The 20000-nt window shown below is 37.1% G+C and overlaps 3 protein-coding genes across 3 annotated transcripts in view; 1 reads left to right on the forward strand and 2 right to left on the reverse strand.

Moving 5' to 3' along the window:
* LOC138026225 (protein FAM98A-like) overlaps positions 1-6496 on the reverse strand; it is a 12831-nt gene extending 6335 nt beyond the window's left edge. The window contains exons 1-7 of the mRNA XM_068873464.1: positions 6348-6496; positions 5867-6006; positions 2591-2647; positions 719-787; positions 526-599; positions 151-261; positions 1-46 (exon numbers count right to left, since the gene is read on the reverse strand). The exon at positions 1-46 is cut by the window's left edge and continues 35 nt beyond it. Coding sequence (XP_068729565.1) covers positions 1-46; positions 151-261; positions 526-599; positions 719-787; positions 2591-2647; positions 5867-6006; positions 6348-6385 — 535 coding nt within the window. The 5' untranslated portion in view covers positions 6386-6496. The remainder of the gene's footprint in view (positions 47-150; positions 262-525; positions 600-718; positions 788-2590; positions 2648-5866; positions 6007-6347) is intronic.
* Positions 6497-6583: 87 nt separating this feature from the next.
* On the forward strand, positions 6584-13361 carry LOC138026229 (26S proteasome non-ATPase regulatory subunit 8-like). The gene is made up of 9 exons (XM_068873469.1): positions 6584-6742; positions 7982-8054; positions 8667-8769; positions 8916-9009; positions 10385-10456; positions 10969-10995; positions 11605-11678; positions 12080-12191; positions 13101-13361. Exons 1-9 carry the CDS (start codon positions 6626-6628, stop codon positions 13236-13238), a joined length of 810 nt encoding a protein of 269 aa, XP_068729570.1. The 5' UTR covers positions 6584-6625; the 3' UTR covers positions 13239-13361.
* A 971-nt stretch (positions 13362-14332) lies between these two features.
* Positions 14333-20000, reverse strand: part of LOC138026232 (uncharacterized) — a 27073-nt gene continuing 21405 nt past the window's right edge. Inside the window, exons 7-12 of the mRNA XM_068873473.1 lie at positions 18053-18186; positions 17672-17810; positions 16475-16622; positions 15884-16215; positions 15061-15186; positions 14333-14534 (exon numbers count right to left, since the gene is read on the reverse strand). Of these exons, the coding sequence (XP_068729574.1) occupies positions 14473-14534; positions 15061-15186; positions 15884-16215; positions 16475-16622; positions 17672-17810; positions 18053-18186 (941 nt within the window). The 3' untranslated portion in view covers positions 14333-14472. The remainder of the gene's footprint in view (positions 14535-15060; positions 15187-15883; positions 16216-16474; positions 16623-17671; positions 17811-18052; positions 18187-20000) is intronic.

Below are 20000 nucleotides of genomic sequence, written 5' to 3' on the forward strand. Positions count from 1 at the left end.
GAGTTCCTAGATGATCTTTGGGTCCTTTGGTCAAGAGTTGTCGCACCTGAAAAATGAAGTTACAACGTAAACATTTTGAGGTTACTGTTGCAATACATTGTATGAGACAAAATATTAACAGATAACTTATTAATAGTAAATGAGACAAACCTTTGACTCTATCTTTGAAAACAATTCAAATACTGTGGACTCTCTGGTTGGTTGTGGCATATCCAACGCTGTTAATATTGTTAAAATCTGTTGTAAGGCAGGACTCACAGACTGTTTATAGAAACAAAGACAAATGTTTTTGAAAATTGGTGTAATTTCATTTTAATGTGATGTCATCCATTTGATATGATTTAGCTTCTGAATCAATAAAATAATCTTTTTAGCCCTGAATTGCACTCAGTGAGAATCAGTCCTTCACTTTGCTCAAAATATTTCATTTATTTCATTTTATTTTTATAATTAATTAACTTAAATTTATTAACTTCTGCCAACTGTGATCACATGATAATTATAATTAATTTTATCATTTATTACTTGATCTTCGACTTCCATTTCCTCTTCTTCTCCTCCAATCATTCGCATGGCTTGAAGCTCTGATGTTAGATAGTCTATATGTAGAGAAAAGAGTTCCTAAATTCACATTCCTTTCTGTTTTACTTATGAGCAAAGGTTATAAAAAAATCAATGCTTCCATAAAGAGGAAAGATGTTTTAATAATCGCTATTACCTAATAAAAGCAGTCGATTTGAAGGTGTGGAGAGACCCTCTACTCCCGAGAGATGAGAATGAGGACAACCTAAAAGTGACATTGATGAACAAGAAAAATAAACATAATGCATGTGAATTTCTTTGAAATGAATCACTTCACTAAATTGCCTAATATATATGTATCTTGTTATCACTAATTTTATTCCTCCATTGATGAAAAAGTTACACTTTCTGTAAGCCATTGATGGTCATCAAGGATACACAGGGCACATGCAATGCCATCAAATTTTTTGTTATCTATAAATCCTTCAATTCAGTACAAAATAGATTGAAGTTTGGCCACCAAGAATCTTTGGTTCGTACTTTAAGGTCTCAGTACATTTTCTGACATGACATGAGAGCTCTGGACATAAACACTGAGAGCTGGGAGTGCACAGCAGCTGACCGCTGCAGATGGCGCAGTGTGTTGAAGAAACAGTTAAAGATGGGCAAAGAGAAGGTCCAGAACCTGACAGAGGACAAGAAAGCCAGACGGAAGGCGCACACACCTGGAGACAACCCGGCAACCACTCATACCTGCATCCACTGTGGCAGAGTTTGTCGCTCCCAGATTGGCCTCTTCAGTCACAGCCGTAGCTGTTCCAGCCGTGGACCTACCACGGCATCCAACTAGGGAACATCACCATCCATGGTCAACACCAACCGACGGAGGCCTCCTCCTCCTCCTACTACTACTACTACTAATGCTACTGCTACTGCTACTGCTACTGCTACTTAATAACTACTAATGTAACATTTTCTGAACAAATCCACTTGATCAGTAAGATGAACAGTTTTTGAGGTTACTAGTTTGGTGCTGAGATTCATCATGAAACTTGATAGGATGTGGAGTGCAAATTATAACACAAGGTATCGACATTTCTCAAGCCAGACCACAACACAGGTAACTTGGTGCCCTCAACTCTTTACGAACAATGTTCTTTAACATCCAAAAGCACTTTATGAACAAGGGTTGTGAGAGGACATTACTAAACAATGAAACAGCAGTACAGCGAAGCACCAAAACACCATGTATGACCCTACCATACCTTAAATACTAACAAACAAAGGTTGGCCTAAAAAGTAATTGCTCCTAATCCCAGTCCTAATATGAATCCTAATCTTAATCTCATTGAATTACGAGCATTTATAACATTTTAGGCCTAGTCTAATTAGGACTAAAACAATATTTAATCTCAAATCCAACCTTTGTGGGTTAGTATTCAATGTATGGTAGGGTCATACATGGTGTTTTAGTGTTTCGTTTCGGTGTTTCGCTGTTTTGTGGTTTTGTAATGCCCGTTGTGAGATAGGGAACTACATTAAACAATAATATATAAGTAATAATTAACAATAATTTATTATTCCCCGAAATATTTTTGCTTTGGTATAATAAATGATAGGGAATTATTTGAAAAAAAAAAGGATTTTCTTTATCTGTCACCTCCTTAAAACGGCTTGTCACTGGCCATTTTTAAAGAAAATACTGCTTACTTATATTTAAATTAATAGGAGATTTTCATTTTTATAATGACCTCAAGTGCAACCAATCAGTGCAGAGAATTTTCATTAATCATCTATGTAATTATACTACTAACAATAATTTAATTTATTATAATAATTAAAGTTATTATCATCCTTATGCAGTGGTTTATTAATCCATTCACTCCTGAGAGTGATACTTAACAGATTTTACTCTGTCTAACGCAGCCAGATGATATTTACTCGTCAACTCGGCTCGTCCTAGGGCACCTGATGGTTATTAAGTACTACACATGGTACAAAGAAAGCACTTTCTCTTCTCCTTCTTATGTCTCAAACATGCAGCAAATTAAACCCCCTTGAAACTCACCCATTTCAGTTAATAAACCACTCATTTCCATTCTGAAAGTTTCCTCATCTTCTTTTTCTGAAATGTTAAATTATGAAACATGAGGGAATAGACTGTCAAATAAATAATTGTGCAAGTACATGTAAAACCTTAAAATACTTATTAAATGTCTGAGAGACTGATATAAGTGGTTTTCAGTTAAAATTAGATCAAAGAGTATTCCAATAATAAATAATTGGTCATCCTTGAAAACACCTTGAGTTGACTTTTCTGAATAAAAAGAGAGATCTTAATTAAAAGTGTTTAGGACAAGAACTGTAATATAATGTGTTGAAAACGTTTTATCTGATCTGATTTTAAAAATATGGTTATATATAGTTAAAAAATAGTCTTAAACTGAATTTTCGGTTGCAAGTGCAGCCTTCTTCAGACAAACTTACACTCAGAACTGCATATTTTACTCCGAAGAAGGCTGCAGAGTTGCAACCAAAAATTCTGTTTAATAAGTAAAGCTTTACAACAGCGTTGTAAAACGTAGTTAATGGAGCGTGACTGGTAGAGCTATCCCTCCACATGTCACGTTATTTCGTAAACATTACGCAACGCAAACGAGACATGAATGGATTCCTATATTCTAACAATCCGAACTGTGTTCCTTTATCCTTGTCTTTAATACTGTCTGCCTACAGTTATATCCCTTATCTGGATTGGCGAAAAGCAACAACTATCCCCATTCATGTCGCGTTGAGCGCTACAGAAGTTGTTTGTTTTAGATGGTACGTTAGTCACCATTGGTTTAGTCCTAGACATTAGTCTCAGTATAAAAGGTCTAGTAAAGTCCAAAGTATCACTTTGTGAGCTCTATAGTTAACTGTAAGGAGTACCTTTACTGTTTACGAATTTTATTCCCACCCTCCCTCCCTTCGGAGGTTTTGTTAAGGTCAAGTTGAATAAATTCGGGTTCACCTCTCGGTACACGGTTCGGTTAAGTCTCGCAGCGACTTCCCCAAGCTTCGGTGTTTTTCATGCTATGCCATTTTACGCTCTCTATCTGCCTTTGTTCTTGTCCGATCCAGCACGTGCCGGCGGAGTCGGCTCGTAGTGCTGGGGAGATAAGGAGGCTTGAGCTATTTTTACCGCCTACACTCTTTCCATTATAGCACGATGCTGGCCGGAGGTTTAGCTCGTAGTGCCGTGAAAAGTTAGGCTTGTATATCATTATTTGGCTTTTACCGGCCTACAACTTGTCCGATCCGGCGCGGTTCGCCTCATGCGTCGGGGAGATAAGTTCAGGCTTTTAGTCACGCTACGGAAGTCGTCTGTCACGCCGATCGTGGAGCGGTGTCCCCCCCTTTACGCCAACATTGTCTCTTGCGTTTTGTTTTTGTAGTGTGTCTTAACTATAAATATCCGCGGGAACTGCGACATTAATCTAGAATATTTTTTATCTATATATAACCAAATTATCGGGTATTAAAATCAGATCAGATACGTTTTTAACACATTAAAATATCATGATGCATGTATATGACTAATCGCCTTTCAAATATCTACATTCAAGTAAAACTATAATTTAATAATAGTTGAAGAAATTATTTTTCTGCAAATGATGGTTTTCGGATACTTGAAAAAAACAAATCACATACTATGGTCTAGGGCCTGGTTGTTCAAAAGCTGATTAACGCTAATCCCAGATTAAATTTTACCAAGGAGATTATTTCTCTCCTCCCAAATGCTGTTCAACACTGATATTCAGCAAAATTTACATTAGAGGAAACCAATCTTGAAAAACAAAAATAAGCAAAAGAAAGTTTCATGAAAAAGTTGATGAAAGGAAAGCAAACTTAACACTAATCCTGGATTAAGTTAATCGGCTTTCGAACAACTGGGCCCAGATGGACAGTTAAAAGTCTCAGTATGCCTACCAGGAGTAAAGGTATGATCTTCGTTTGATTACTATATGTAATAGGACTACATGCTGTCCAATTTGGAAATAATTGGATGTGAAAATTCTGAGGACAGCCAAAGGCCGAGTCCAATTTGGCAGTCCGAGGAATTTTTTAAATCTAATTATTTCCAAATTGGACAAGCATGTACCGTAGTCCTGTTACCTAGTTATAATTATTATATAGCTAGTCAGTTGTAATTGGGCATTGCTCAGTCAAGCTATTATCATTAAAGAAAGACAAACTAAAATACCGTGAATTATTATCATTTCCAAAATACTACCTGAACCCCAGAGGAATTCTTTGTCCGCTTTGCTTAAAGCATGAGGGGAATTTTTTTCGCTTTCCGTAACCCTCCGCTCACTTAAAATTAAGTTGTTGCCTTGAATTTGCAAATTCATGATCTCACAAAATACTGTAGTTTCTGCCACAGTTTTTTTAAATGACCATCCAATGAGCATTGCATGACAGCCAAACTTTCTGGTTCGTATTCATGACCATCCTTTTTTCTCATTTCGGCAAAAAAAAGGCAAAGAACTGCATATAGCTCATGATGAGGGATATCTTCCAACTTTCTCACCTCAATAAGCTGCACCTTCCACTCTGAAAAAAATTCACCCAAGTTTTTGTACTCTTGGAGGTGTTTTAGTTTCGGCAGGTTAGTTTTCAGGTTGCAGGTTGCAGGTTGCAGGTTGAAATTTACTGTGACTGTTACATGAATAGCTTCCCTTAGGCCTAATTAGGCCTAAAAACGTTTTCTTTAGGCCTCATTAGGCCTAAAACGTTTTCTTTAGGCCTAATAGGCCTAAGGTTAGCTATTCATGTAACAGTCACAGTAAATTTCAACCTGCAACCTGCAACCTGCAACCTGCAAAACTAACCTGCCGTTTTAGTTTTGGTTTTCTCCTCTCAGGTTGGCAAGCTCTTCTTTTGGTAATGTAGGAAATCTTTCATATCGCTGAAAAAGTCCTGAGAAATGGGAACATTTGGCAAACCTCTGCGGCTCAACTCTGCCATTGTCAACCTGACTACAAACAGAGACAACAGCGCTGATGCTATGCTTTGTGCTGATTGCCTAGTTTCTATAATTTACCTATAGTAATTTCTGGGATTTGATTGCCTTAGACAAACTATCCTATATTTTCTAAATTGGACAGTTTGCCTGTTTGTAAAGGAAAACCCTACCTGAAACTATCCAAGTTAATCCTTAATTGGACAGTTTTAAAGAATTAAAGAATAATAGCTATGCTGACAATTGCGGATTAACTACCAGCTATATAATTACTACTTTTCATGTTCTGCTGCTGCACTATGGGAGATGCTAGCTAGGAGAAGAAAAAGGGTTATTTACCTGACACATTTTCTTGTATATTACAAAGGCCTTTCATCTCTTTGACAAGCCAAACGCACAGTGTCATAAACTCTGATTTGAGCTTTTCCCCTTGGACAGCCGCTGTTAATGCTCCTTCCTCCATGAGAGCACCATCAAAACTTAACAGAGAAGAGACAACAAGATCATGAAGAGACAAAATCAATTTCCAGCACAACATTATCGGTACACATACTGTACATGTGATAATTACCTTATGACTAACATTTAAAGGTTTCAAAGAACCCTATGGGTCAACTCATGAATGCACTTTGTCTTGAAATGCACTGGTGAAACGTAAGCATGCGAGTTTAATTTTTTCCTTTGACTTGTCTTCTAGTCTATTTTGTAAAAACTAACACAAAATCATTAAATGTATCCATGGAGTGACTTCGGCCCCACCAACTGTTAAAACTAGCGCTTTGCCCTTAAACGCATATCAGTGAAATAACTCAAAATTTACCCAAGGTCTTCCAATCCATCTTGTATATCACTTTCCATAGCACAAAGGCAAAAAAAAACGACTTGTTGGCTTGTGTAAATTAAAATTTCTTTTGAACCTCGATTTGTTGAAATCTACCAGGCATTCCTAGGACTATAGGACCCAGTCTCTGATACGCGTAGGTATAACTTCTAATTTAAATACACTACAATAACGGTTACATACAGTAGCTACCGTTAGAATTATCTTCACCGCTGGACGAAATCCCTGCAGCAACTGTGCCTGAGCAAAAATCCAAGATGGCTGCCCAGGCCGGCTTAAAAGAAGTTGTGTCCCTTTATCAAACTTTGATAAAGGAATGGAATAGAAAACCTGTTGATCTAGAAAAAGTAGGAAAGCTTCTTTCTGGAATGAAGGTAAGTAAGCATAGTTTTTTTCCGTAAGATAAATGCGAAGAAATTGTGCAGCGTAATATTGCGGATGAATGAACAGTATAATTTAAGCTCAATTTTTCTTCAGTCAAATTTTGTTACCCTGCGTTAGGCTACAGGTGGAATTGTGTTGACCAGGTCAACATTAATTATCTGTGATGCTGTCCAAATTAATTTTGTTGAAGTAGTTCGTCCAATCACAGGTCAGTTCTAAGTTTCGTAGTTGATTTTGAAGAGTGAATGGTTTTAATTTCCTTAATATTTTTAGTGGTTATGTAAACATAATGTGGAAGGAAAACGAAAATCCTTTATTAACATAACGTGGAATGTTTTGCTCTCATTCTTTGTCTAGCGTAGATATCCAGAAAGCTGTTTGTTTGACAGCTTAATGTTGTTTTTTATCAACGTTTGTAGACTTTGATAAAGTAATTTTAATATGTTAGGAAAATTGCATATGATTGGGGTATCAGCCATCCCAGAATGGGTGAGATATCAGGGAAGTTAGACAGCGTTTACACGAATGCAGTTTCATTTGTAACTGCGTCATTTTCGATACGGTTACACCTTCTGTTTACACGACACCGATCGAGACTGTTGCCGAAACTGTGTCGATTTGAAACCGTTACTAAAAGTGGATCGTTTTCAAAACGATGCGGTTTCATCTGTCGTGTAAACAGCGAAACCACATCGTTTTGAATACGGTTACTGTTTTGGTGCGAAATTTGCATTGTTAAATTCAAAATAGTGAATTTAGCACGTAGTGCAGCCCTCGTTTAGACCATCACGACTTGGATTTTATGGCGAAAATGGTACTGTGTAAACACTTCCAAACCGCATCAATTTTGATGCGATGTTTAGGCCTAAGGTTAGCAAATGTGAAGGTTTTGGGTTGCTTTAGTATTGATTGCTTCTAGGTTTGTTCTTTGGATATCATTTTTGGAACTTTTAAATAATTTTTCTTTTTTTCTCTTTTGCCCACCTCGAATAGCCCTCACTAATTGCGGGCAAAAGCTCTGTAAGTTAGAATTATTTAGATCTAATATAGATATTGTTGTTGTTGGGTTGCTTTAGTATAGGTAAAACAATGACCTGTAACGAGTGACCTGTGTTTAAAACTTGCCGTACATGTTACCCTTGAAAATATAATAATGTTTACCACTAATCTGTATGTGCAGCTGTGTTGCAACTTACTGACCGTTCACTTCCCATCCATTGTTCCTTTAGATGGCTTTGATTCAATTCTCATTCTTACCAACATCGTCAACCAAACCAAGTCCTCAGGAACTTTTGTTGGCAAGTAAGTTGCTAATGCCATTATTTTGATATTGGGATGGCAGTCCCGTCTGCTCAGTTGACAAAGAACTGGACCACCGTAGGCCTCAAGTTGCTTGCTCAAATGCCACCTGGACAATCACTTTCAGAAAATGAGAAGGCAGCGTAGCTTTTGTAAAGAATTTTGGATATTATGGTCTTTTTGGAGAAATGTAAGGAAAAATGTAACAATGAAATTTTTTGGAAGTGAAAAAGCCACAATCTGTTTGCAAAAAAATAGATACCAGTGACATTGTCTAGCTCAGTTGCCTTTCAACAGTTTGTAGCTGTGGAGGTTCATGTTTGTTGGAGACTCCCATACTCTTCCCTTCTTAGGAGTAATTGCTACCTGTAAGTGTTAAAATCAGGAAAAGATCCAGTGAGTTACAGTGTAACCCATGGACTCCTAGACTCGTCTGTCAAATGCCAGACAATTTTACTTGTCAATGAGGGAAGGGGGGGGGGGGGTGGCTCAAGAGTCAATGGGGGGGGGGGGGGTCAGGAGTGAATGGCTTAATGGTGTTACAGTCACAAATGGTAGTATTAGTCTTTTGGTTATGCCATGGTTAATACAGAGATTATTGTACTTCTGTTTTAGGGGATGCGCTAGAAATTGGAGTTCAGTGGAGTATCTTGAAAAAGGATATCCCATCATTTGAAAGATATATGGCTCAGTTGAAGCCATACTATCTGGATTACAAGTAAGGGGTCAACCTCTTGTGAATGCACAAGCCATTAATTACAAGGAATGCAACGCAATGTATGTTTTGACCTATTAATAGTAAACTAATACCATGACATTGTTATTATTATTCATTTAAGCTTTCATCCTTTTCTCTTTTGATAGAGGTATCCTGGAGGAATCTGCTTACATGTATCAGCTTCTGGGCCTAAATTTGTTATCTCTTCTCGCTCAAAACCGGCTAGCAGAGTTTCACACTGTAAGTTAATAGCCTGGTGCTAAATGAGTTGGCTTCCCATGAAGACCATCTCCTGCTGAGGTTCAAATCTTTTCCTGGTTCAAAAGTCTATAAACCACTTTAATTTTGACTTTACTTTGTTTCAGATCATAAAGTAATAATAATGAATATTAGACAAAGAAAAATCAAAATTGAACTGGTTTAAAAGATTTTGAACAAGGGCAAAAATTGAACCACAAGATACATTCATATGGACCACTGCAGATCAGGAAGAGGGGGACATTGGGGGTTGCCCAATACCGCATTTCCGCACCAAAACTTGGCAAATACCGCAGGCAAAAACAGTTAAATACCAAAATGGAATTAATGTTATATATTTTCTTCCCCATGTTGCTTTGCATGCGCGGATTACCTTTGTCAGTACAGCAAACAATAATATTGTTAAAACGAATTGCGCTTGTAAAGCATGATCTTGCACCAAGGAGGAAGGTTATCGTAGCTATGTGTTTTCTTGAGGGTCAGATTTTGGGGTACATTTGTGAAATTTCCTGTGCATCAGGATGGATGTTCTATATTCTTGAAGTTGAGGAGAGGTGAAAGGCGATACTTCACGATGCTTAACAAAATCAGCTACCATTTATTAATGTCAATTTCTGAAATGTATCTGCTTACCTGTTCTGAAGCCTCACCAGGAAGGCAGATACATTTCAGAAATTGACATAGTGCAAGGCTGCTGCCTAATGGTCACCTGGTCTGCCTTACTTGCGAGCGCGGGCGACCAAATTTCTGAAAGAGTAGCCCGAACGGGTGCCTAGCTTATCACAAGGTGATTCATCCTCACTTTTAATTAATTACTTCTGGGCTCTTGAAAAAATAACTCGGGGTACTAACTTTTAAGGCAGCAGCCTTGTAGTAGTTAAACTTGATGTTAACAAAAATTATAGAAGCCGATTTTGTTAAAAGTATCAAGAAGTATCCCACACAGCATCTAGACACCTTCCCCACTTTCGTGTAAGTTTGTTAGTGACAATTTGAAGTGTAGGAATGTAACAAATCCATCTATCGTTTTCCTTCAACCCATTGACTCTTGGCAGTGAGACAACAGATTTTACTCTGTCTAATGCCTGGGGATTTTACTTGTCAGCTGGGGATGTCCTGGGCCACTTGAGGAGTCAATGGATTAACAAAATTGGCTTGTATTACATTTCAGAAATTGACGTTAATGTAATGTTAATATCTGAAATGTACATGTATCTGCCTCCATGATAAGCTCCATAACAGGGCTGTTGCAAGCAGTGGGTCCTCATGTATCAAACAAGTGAATGGTCAGAGATGAAAACATGTTTGTCTTTTGTAAAATAAAATAAAAAATCAGGAATATGCGTCTGATTTTCAGGAATTGGAACTTTTGCCTGCCAAGGAACTACAAAACAGTGTTTATATCAAACATTCTGTTTCCCTTGAACAGGTAAATGCATTTGATGTAGGATTGCATAATTTAATCAATGAGTGAGGGAAGAAAAATGGTTAGTTTCCATGCAATTAAATTACAGCCAAGGAAACATCTATGGATCATTTGTGTGCGTGTACCCTTTTACTGCCTTTTGTTTTGCAAGTCTTTGATTCCTCTTTTTCCTGGAGCATAGCTCTTGCTAGATTTTAATGTTAGTTATGGCAGACCACTGAATAAAACATTAATGTTAACCCAAAATAAACAGACTGTTGAATCCTGGAAACAATGTTATGAGGACAAAGGTTTGAAATCTGAAACATCACCTTTCAGATTCTCCTACATTTAGTTATGTTAATTTATTCAGAGGATACACATCAATTTCAGACATTTCTTTCCTCGTCATATCACCACAGTTTTTGAAGAAACTATGGCCTTTTTTGGCTGTGTAGCCGTAATTTAATGCCCTTCTTCAATTATAATAATTATTGTCCTAAAGTGAGATTATTAACATTGAATTCTTTTTTTAGTACCTCATGGAGGGAAACTACAACAAGGTATTATTAATTCTTTGTAATTTTCGTTAACTTTCTTTAAGCCATATTGATCAATGTTGCATCATCTGCCATAACACATAAATCAAAATGACATTGTAAGTAAGATTAATGATTTATTGATTAATCATACAGCTCATCTACTCCCCACAATTCAATTTTTGGGTTAAGGAACATTGAAGCATGAGGTACTTGTTGTTTTATCATGAAGTTAAATGCAGTTTAACTGAGTTAACAACTATAGGAGTGACTGCAGTCAATATTGTTGTCAGTGGTTTGTTGTATTTGTGCATGGATTGGAGTCCTCATGCTTTGGGTTGTAGAGCTTATTCATTGGTGTGGCAAGAAGAAGGAGCATTTTGTGTGGGGCGTTTAGTAGTTTTTTCCCCCTCCCTTCCCCCTCTGCTTTCCACTTTTTATCAGTGTGACAGGTGCCTATATTCTTGGGGGCGTGGGGGCTCATGGCTGGTTTGTCAGGTTTTGCCAGCCATCAGTGCAGTCTCCAGCTTGGAGCTGTCTACCAATAGTGGAAGCTCCAAGATGTCTCAGGCACCCAACCTACACTTAGCGACACAGTTGTTGAATGATGTTGTTTTGTCTTTTGTGCTCTAGGTATTTCTAGCAAGAGGGAATGTGCCAGCTGACAACTATCACTTCTTTATGAACATTCTTCTGGATACCCTTAGGTATGTTAACTCATTATCAAGTCCAAGCTGGGCTAGGAATCATTAGCAAGTAATTTTTGATTTCAAGAGTTCTGGGTATTTCTATTGAATAGTGCATTTTAAGTTACCCATGCTGTCTACACTAATATGGCAAGGATCCATATGCACAGTCATCCACTGGTCCCAGACAACTAAATTCTAGTATGATTGAGCAAAATACCTTCAAAGGGCATCCTTTGGACTAGTGAAGGTTTAAGATATTTTCAAAAATTTTCATTTAAAGGTATCATATTTTTGTCCATGCAAGAATATCATTAGGTGTCCGCATGTACTTGCCCTGCTGACGACTTTGTTAAAAGATGAATAACATGATATAAATCACACTGATGTGGGAGTGAGCTATGTTTTCCCTTGTATTTCAGGGATGAAATAGCAGCTTGCGCAGAAAAAGCCTATCAATGTATATCCTTCTCAGAGGCAACTAGGATACTGTACTTTGAGAGTGAAAAAGATATGAAGTCTTTTGCTGAAAAGGTGGGAACTTTTAGTCTGGGAACATGATGCAATTTCTAATCTTGGGTATCCTGTGCATAGGATGAGCTTAAGCAAGTTTTCATCTTTTGTTTGTCTGCTTTTTCAGCACTGTTTTGAATTACATCATCCCTGCATGTGCGTGTCGGTTTTGATATGTCACATGCGCCAATGACGCTTGCACACCTTGCAATTGTTTGTATGGAATACATTTGCACCAACACATTGATTCTTGACAAGGGACATTTTTTAGTAATAATCTTTTAGACAATTGATTTCAACAAATTCCAGATTTTCACAAACTTAGTTTTTGTGACTTCATCACCTTGTTACTCTAAACTTTCCATTTTAGCTGCATTCCACAAGCCTCGCATACATGTAGTAATACTTTTGATAGAGGTTCTAGTTATTTAACCCTCAAAGTTCTCCCAAAGAACTCTCTCCACAAAAACCAATATTTGATTTCAATTGAGTTAATTTCATTAGTGTCCCCAATTAGTGCTCTAGAGCTAAATCCATTGACACTTAGATGTAAATAAAGTTATTATCATCATCATCATCATCATCATCAATGATTTCTTGATCCTAGTATTAAAATCAAGGGCATTCATGATAATTTATGTTTGCATTGTATGGCATAACGGCTAAGACAAACAAGGAAAATAAATATACATGTAGGATGAGTAGGCAGAAAAATAATTATCAATTTTGGGCTGAGTGACTGAAATAATGTTTTGACAGACAAGAAATGAGCTAACATCAAACAAATTTCTTCTCATTTTGGCAATATGGAAATTTAAGTCTGATGTTGCCGAGCTATATTTCTGTTTACTGGAGACATGACACTACAGTAGATGTACTTGTAAACCAACAATAATTCCCTGAGTCTATTATACTTAATCCTCTTTTCAGCGAGGATGGCTTTTAAAGAAAGACAACTACTACTACTTTGAGCCGGAGACAGACAAGGAAGCAAAGCAGGAAATCCCAGCTTATAAAATGATCCAACATATGCTTGAGTACGCTAAAGAATTAGAGAGAATAGTATAGCGATGGAGGTGCTACCCCAGGTGCTTCTTTGTGTATTGTGCTGCTGGCTTGCATGGTATCTGTGCTCAATATGTAAGTCAGTATTCCAAATATGCCATTATTAAAGCTGTTCTTTATCTTGTTGATTGTTGTGACTGAATGCTATCTTTTCATTAACCAATTGACCCCTGGGAGTGAGACTTCATACTTTTACCCTGTCTAAATACGCCCGTCGATTCTGCTCGTCAATGGGGGATGTTCAGGAGTCAGTGTTATCGTGCAGACAGCGGTTTTCAATTGAGTGTTGTAAAACCAAACCCAAAGTAATTACTTTGGCCAATCACAAAGGACGGAGACAATCCAGTAAACCAATCAAGTTCAAAGTAATTACACATAGCCAACACAAAGTGCGGGAAAATGTACACACGCGAGCCACGATTGGTTTTGGTTTCACTTCTGATTGGTTGAAAAAGTGGCACGAGAACTTTGAACCAATCACTGAGTAAAGTAATGCAAAACCAAAGTAATATTTGGATTTCAATAACACTTGTTAAGATCTGCTTTTCCAGCATAGTCAGTAAACCGCGCAAAAATACCTTTGAATTAGTAGGCATCGTCCTTAACAACCTCTACCTCATTTCAAAACTGTCCCCTTTGCAAACATCTAGTGTTTCCTGCACGGAGACCCCAACTCGCTCATTCACAACATAGAGAAAATAGCTCCAGCCTATATTCTTTAATGAGTTTCAGAGACAATGGAAAAATCAACAATTCAAATGAAAGTCAATGGTGATAATGAAATTCTACATAAATATTATTTATGTTCATGTCATATTCTGCTTATACTGGAAAGAATCGTACTCTTAGTCTAGATTTTGCACCCTTATTCAACTTGATCAGCCGCATTGATTTACTGGTACAGTATTACAGGAGCCTGTGAATAGGACCGAACAACTCTCATACTAAGCCTATGTCACGGCATTTTTACGACATCAAGTTAGTTTTGTGTGATTGGTCATTGGGCTCCTGTGGGAGTACCATTCATGGGAAATTCAATCTTAAAATAAATCGGTCTGTGTAAATGCCGTGACAGGAATATAAGTCTGTTGCTCGCTCCTACTCATGGGCTCCTGGTAATTATTATAATGGTGCAATGTCCTTAGAAAAATCACAAATATAATCATTATTGTTCCACAAGACCATTTTGCAGTTGGTTGGCGACTTGGATGAATGTAATCTGGTGTTCACTTTCTTATCACTTGCTCATCTGTGGCAATGTAATGCAGGCACTGATGACACGCCCGATGCAGTACCCACCTGAACAACATATAACAAAAACGTTATATATGAAAATCTAGTCTAGGAAAAACACCAAAATAATAATATTTATGTCACTTGTGATAAACCTTGGAGTGGAACCACTGATGCAATACAGGTCAACTTTTGATGAATATTGGCTTAAGACTAATGGCCAATCTCATGAACCATTAGTTAGCTTGGCATCACACCCATTTTTCCTTATAGAGTGATTTTCAATTGAGTGCCAAAAGTAATTAGCAAATTGCTTTGGTTTTGCATTACTTCACTCAGTGATTTGGTTCTTGAGCCACTTTTTCAAGCAATCAGAAGTGAAACCAAAACCAATTCATTTTATTGGTGATAAAACTTAATTAAATAACCTCTGGCTGATTCTAAACTAGGAGGCCCATTTAATCACAGAAAACGTTGCCCCACTTGCACTACAGATAATTATTTGCCAACACCTTGTGTGGAAGGGAATGAATTTTATTTAAAATGAGGTTAATGTTTGTCACCAGCAGTTAGTACTAATAATACAACTTACCCTGTTCATATGCATTGATGTTAAAGGAATTACTTGCTCCTTTAATGTCACCATAAATTTCGTAGGCATTCTCAAACAGGATCAAAATCTCATCCACAACATCAATCACAAAATGGACACACATTCCTAATTGCAAGAAAGAAAATAAAAACATTTTTGTGTTTATATGCCTGACCACTGTTGGCAGTAATGTGCAGATTAAGCTGTTCTTTTTATCCCTCTTTTCTTTATTTCTGGCCTCAAGAGACTGTTTTTTTTAAATGCCCTTGACCATTTTTAACACCCACAAAAAATATATCCCCTTCAAATAAAAATGCTCTTTAAAATGATTTGTAGAGATGAAAGGAGCAAGAAGATAAAGATGGTAAATTTCATTTTTGTGTTTGACTCTGGGAATTTGCACCTATGTCCAGAAATACACCTAATGATGACTCAGAGATACACTTCCATTCTTGACATCTAAGACAAAGTAATAATTATTGCCACCTGTTCTCAACAATAACACAAGGGTAAAAGGTTAGCATTATTTTTAGCTCAGGGTGAAAGCAGCTGTTTATCCTTACCTTAGGAGCAGCATTTGGGAGACACTTTGTGATGTTAGTAATATTATTGTTGAAGTTTGGGAGATGAGCAAGGAAACACTTTGTGATGCTTATTGAAATCCATGTGCATCTCATTAGGAGCATTTTTGCATATATCTGAGAATTCTACAAGGACTATTTTGTAATTGAAGGCACTTGCAACATAGTCTAATGCACAATCATTGACAAATAATGCAACGTCACCGAATCAGAAGTTTGTAATTATAATTATTTCAATGTACCTTCTACACAGTGAATGAAGTCTGTTGCAAGCTTTTCTAGTTCTTTCGCAATGTCAGTCTTCCCACAGTCTTCAAATGCTTTCACAACATCCATCAAAGCTGCACCAATTAACTGAAGACCTTTAGAAACATCATTGTTCCGAAAAGCGGCAAATGATTCCTTGAATAACTCCACTGTATGGTTTCCATCCTCCACACATTTCTCAAAATTGAAGCCTTCTTTGCCAAGTCCTGCTGCAATGCCGCGATACACTTGAACCCATTCTTTGTCTGTTGTTCCATTGGTTGCAGTGAGCAAAGCACTAACTGCATCAAAGTATCTTCTGTTTGCCCTGGAAAGAACAATTTTCTCGAGACTTGAATAAAATGCTTTGTATAGCTGATTCCCCCAAACAGCATTTGCAAGATTTAATTATCTGACCTGGTAAAGTAGATTCAACTGGAACACTTGAGTGTTCCTTGGTGATTTGCAAAAAATTATGAACATTTTTTGGTAGACATTTGAGCACTCTAAACTGTTATTAACTGATACATTATACACACATATAGACTTATTTTTCTTTTTTTAATATTATTAAATTAAGTGCTTACAGGTAACGGTAGACATATTGTCCATTAGGCAAGTAGGATTTGAAAGTCACTGAACCCATGGGTTTAGCATCCTTGCCAGGGTTCTGTCCTCCTCCAACATACTGGTAATCCACATACATGTGGTTATCTGCTCCTGATGGATACACTCCTGAAAAAAAAAAACCAGGCAAAAACTTCCTTCATTAACATTTAAAACTTTACTTCTTAATTGTCCTATTTGCCGAATACTTTCATCATTTCTTGGAGTTCTATGTCATGGTTTTGAAAAATCTCAATAGGTTATTTCCGAGTTCATGCCTGCCTTCTCACTTCATTTCATAGTATTTTAAATGAGAGGAGAGGTACCCTGAAAAAACACCTTGACCAAAGAAGAGAAAAAACATACTCAACCCAAATTAGGATGATGACTCCAGGAATCAACTTTAAAGTTCACAGTATTTCAGTGTTTTTTTTTTGTTACAATATCTTGGTGGGTACGTATGTGACCCAAGCATAGGGTTAAGTGCAATTGTAGAATACTTGCTCACATTTCAATGGCATTGATTCTATTAAATCAAAACAGTAAACAGATGCTTTACAAGTTTCTACAATATGGTATTTCAAAAATATTTAGTACTTTAATTTTCTTAACAACACTGGGAGAATTATAAAATTATGTAATAGTCCAGTTTCAAGTTCTTCATGGTCATCGCAAATTGCCTCTGAATGAGGAGAGACCAAGTCCAAATCTTAGTTGGGGTACCTTCTCTGAAAAGTCTCCCTACCATGGGCAAAGAAATCTTGCGCATGCAGGAAAATCCTCCCCCCTCCAAAAAAAAGATAAGAAGCATCAGAGCTGAATCCTATACTTTGTTCCCTTGAACAAAGCGGTGAATAGTGGCATGTGTTAGTGGAAGCTAGGTGGTTTTTTCCATCACTATGCCAAACAAATCCCCCTAATTGTAATGCATTTATTCATTTTGTACACGGAGGTATTGAAAACAACACAAAGAATGACTTCAAATAAACCTATTAAAAAAACCTTACTAGAAAGAGGAGACTTGATGATACCTTTATAACAATACCTAGTCGAGTTGAACTGAAGAACAAAACAGACAAATCAAGTTTCTGATCAAAAAGAGATTTGATTACCCATGGCAAATCTGTTACCCAGAACACTGCCTTCCCCCCACCTTAATTCTGTAAAACCCTTCTCACCTATCCAGTCTTTGTTCGTTGCTTCATCAACGGGTACTTTCCAGGAAACCTTCACTGAAATTCCAAAAGGCACTGAGGATACTGAGAGGGATAAAGACCTGTTCTGTTCAATCACCATGATATTGTCATCAGAGTTCAACTGAAACAACGCATGAAAGGTAAGAAGACAACTCTCAATCCATTAAAGAGCAAAGTCAGTGAAGACAACACCTACTGAAAATAATTTGTGCTATGTAAAATCCCACAAAATAAGTGCTTTTTTAAAAAAGGAGCCTAACAAACTGGCTTTAGCTCCTTCCACAACAATATCCATCCATTTCATTCCACTCAATCTCCAAACTTATTGTTCAAAACAACACTGGGCAACAGAATTGAACTCACAACAAATGCAGTCCACCATCCCTTTTCATCATTTCTGACAGAGGCCTGACTTGCATAACCTGCTACTTCAGTTGCTGTTACAAGTTCCCATGGGTTCCACACACCACCCCGCTCCAGTTCCCACATGTGCCAGACACAGGAAACTTTTCGAGATTCCCATTTGGGAATTAAATGGGAAATTTTCCCACTCATGGGAAAAAATTGGGACAAGAAATTACTTTTGGGGGGAAATTTTGGGTTTTTATTGGGAAAGAATGTCTACTTTTTTTTACATCCCAATATTGGGAATATGCTGTGAACGTTTTCCCAAGTTATACCCAAAGCTGGGAACAATATGGGAAAAGTTCCCAATTTATTCCCAAAATGGTGAATTATGGGGGAACATTTCCCCAAGTTATTCCCAGAATTGTGATTAATATGGGAACATTTATCCAAGTTATTCCCAGAACTGTGAGTAATAGGGACAAATTTCCCAAGTTATTCCCAGCGTTGGGAATGATATAGAAACCGTTGCCCAAGTTATTCCCAGAATTGTGATTAGTATGGGAACATTTCCCCAAGTTATCCCCAGAATTGTGATTAATATGGGAACATTTATCCAAGTTATTCCCAGAACTGTGAATAATATGGACAAATTTCCCAAGTTATTCCCAGCATTGGGAATGATATAGAAACCGTTGCCCAAGTTATTTCCAGAATTGTGATTAGTATGGGAACATTTCCCCAAGTTATTCCTAGAATTGTGATTAATATGGGAACATTTATCCAAGTTATTCCCAGAACTGTGAATAATATGGACAAATTTCCCAAGTTATTCCCAGCGTTGGGAATGATATAGAAACCGTTGCCCAAGTTATTCCCAGAATTGTGATTAGTATGGGAACATTTCCCCAAGTTATCCCCAGAATTGTGATTAATATGGGAACATTTATCCAAGTTATTCCCAGAACTGTGAATAATATGGACAAATTTCCCAAGTTATTCCCAGCATTGGGAATGATATAGAAACCGTTGCCCAAGTTATTCCCAGAATTGTGATTAGTATGGGAACATTTATCCAAGTTATTCCCAGAACTATGAATAATATGAACAAATTTCCCAAGTTATTCCCAGCATTGAGAATGATATAGAAACCGTTACCCAAGTTATTCCCAGAATTGTGATTAGTATGGGAACATTTATCCAAGTTATTCCCAGTGTGAATAATATGGAGACATTTCACAAGTTATTCCCAGCATTGTGAATGATATAGAAACCTTCACCCAAGTTATTCCCAGAATTGTGAATAATATGGACACATTCCCCCAAGTTATTCCCAAAATTGTAAATAATAAGGGATTATTTCCCCAATTTAATTCCCAATAGTGTAACACGGATAAATGAAAATAAAAGCCTTTATTATGATGATTCTATAGATTATAGAACTATCCTCCACGTTTGACCGGCCTTGTTCCAAAAGGAACATGAAGCATCAATGTTAAGAATTACACAGTCCATGTCAGCACTTTATCCACTTAATGAATACCAGTATCTTTCCCACTTTGTTTGAGGGTTAATTGGAGGACTTCGCTCGGAATCTTGTTCATTTTTCTTCAATGTTTCCTGCGCCATCTTGTATAACGAGTGAGAGACCAGACTGGAACTAGTGAGCCGTTTTCATTTTGGCCAGCAGTCTCCACGGCAAGCTCTTGGTTGGTACTTTAAGTAGTGTTATTAAAGTGTATCATAATAGTATGTAATTATATCATGGATGTATTAAAGCCTTAAATTGTTATATATAAAGGTATATACCAGTGAATTTCCATGTATACCCATATATATTCATGTATACCCATGTATATCCATGTATACCAATATATGTCCATGTATACCTATGTATATCCATGTATACCCATATATATTCATGTATACCCATGTATATCCATGTATGTCCATGTATACCCATATA

Source organism: Montipora capricornis, chromosome 12, assembly GCF_036669925.1.
Source record: "Montipora capricornis isolate CH-2021 chromosome 12, ASM3666992v2, whole genome shotgun sequence".
NCBI classification, from domain to species: Eukaryota; Metazoa; Cnidaria; class Anthozoa; order Scleractinia; family Acroporidae; genus Montipora; species Montipora capricornis.

Excerpts from the sequence above, each read along its gene's own strand:
- LOC138026229 (XM_068873469.1), top strand. The coding sequence starts at position 6,626 with ATGGCTGCCCAGGCCGGCTTAAAAGAAGTTGTGTCCCTTTATCAAACT. Across the intron at positions 8,055-8,666 it reads TCAGGAACTTTTGTTGGCAA|GGGATGCGCTAGAAATTGGA; the intron begins GTAAGTTGCTAA and ends CTTCTGTTTTAG. Across the intron at positions 12,192-13,100 it reads TGAAGTCTTTTGCTGAAAAG|CGAGGATGGCTTTTAAAGAA; the intron begins GTGGGAACTTTT and ends TCCTCTTTTCAG.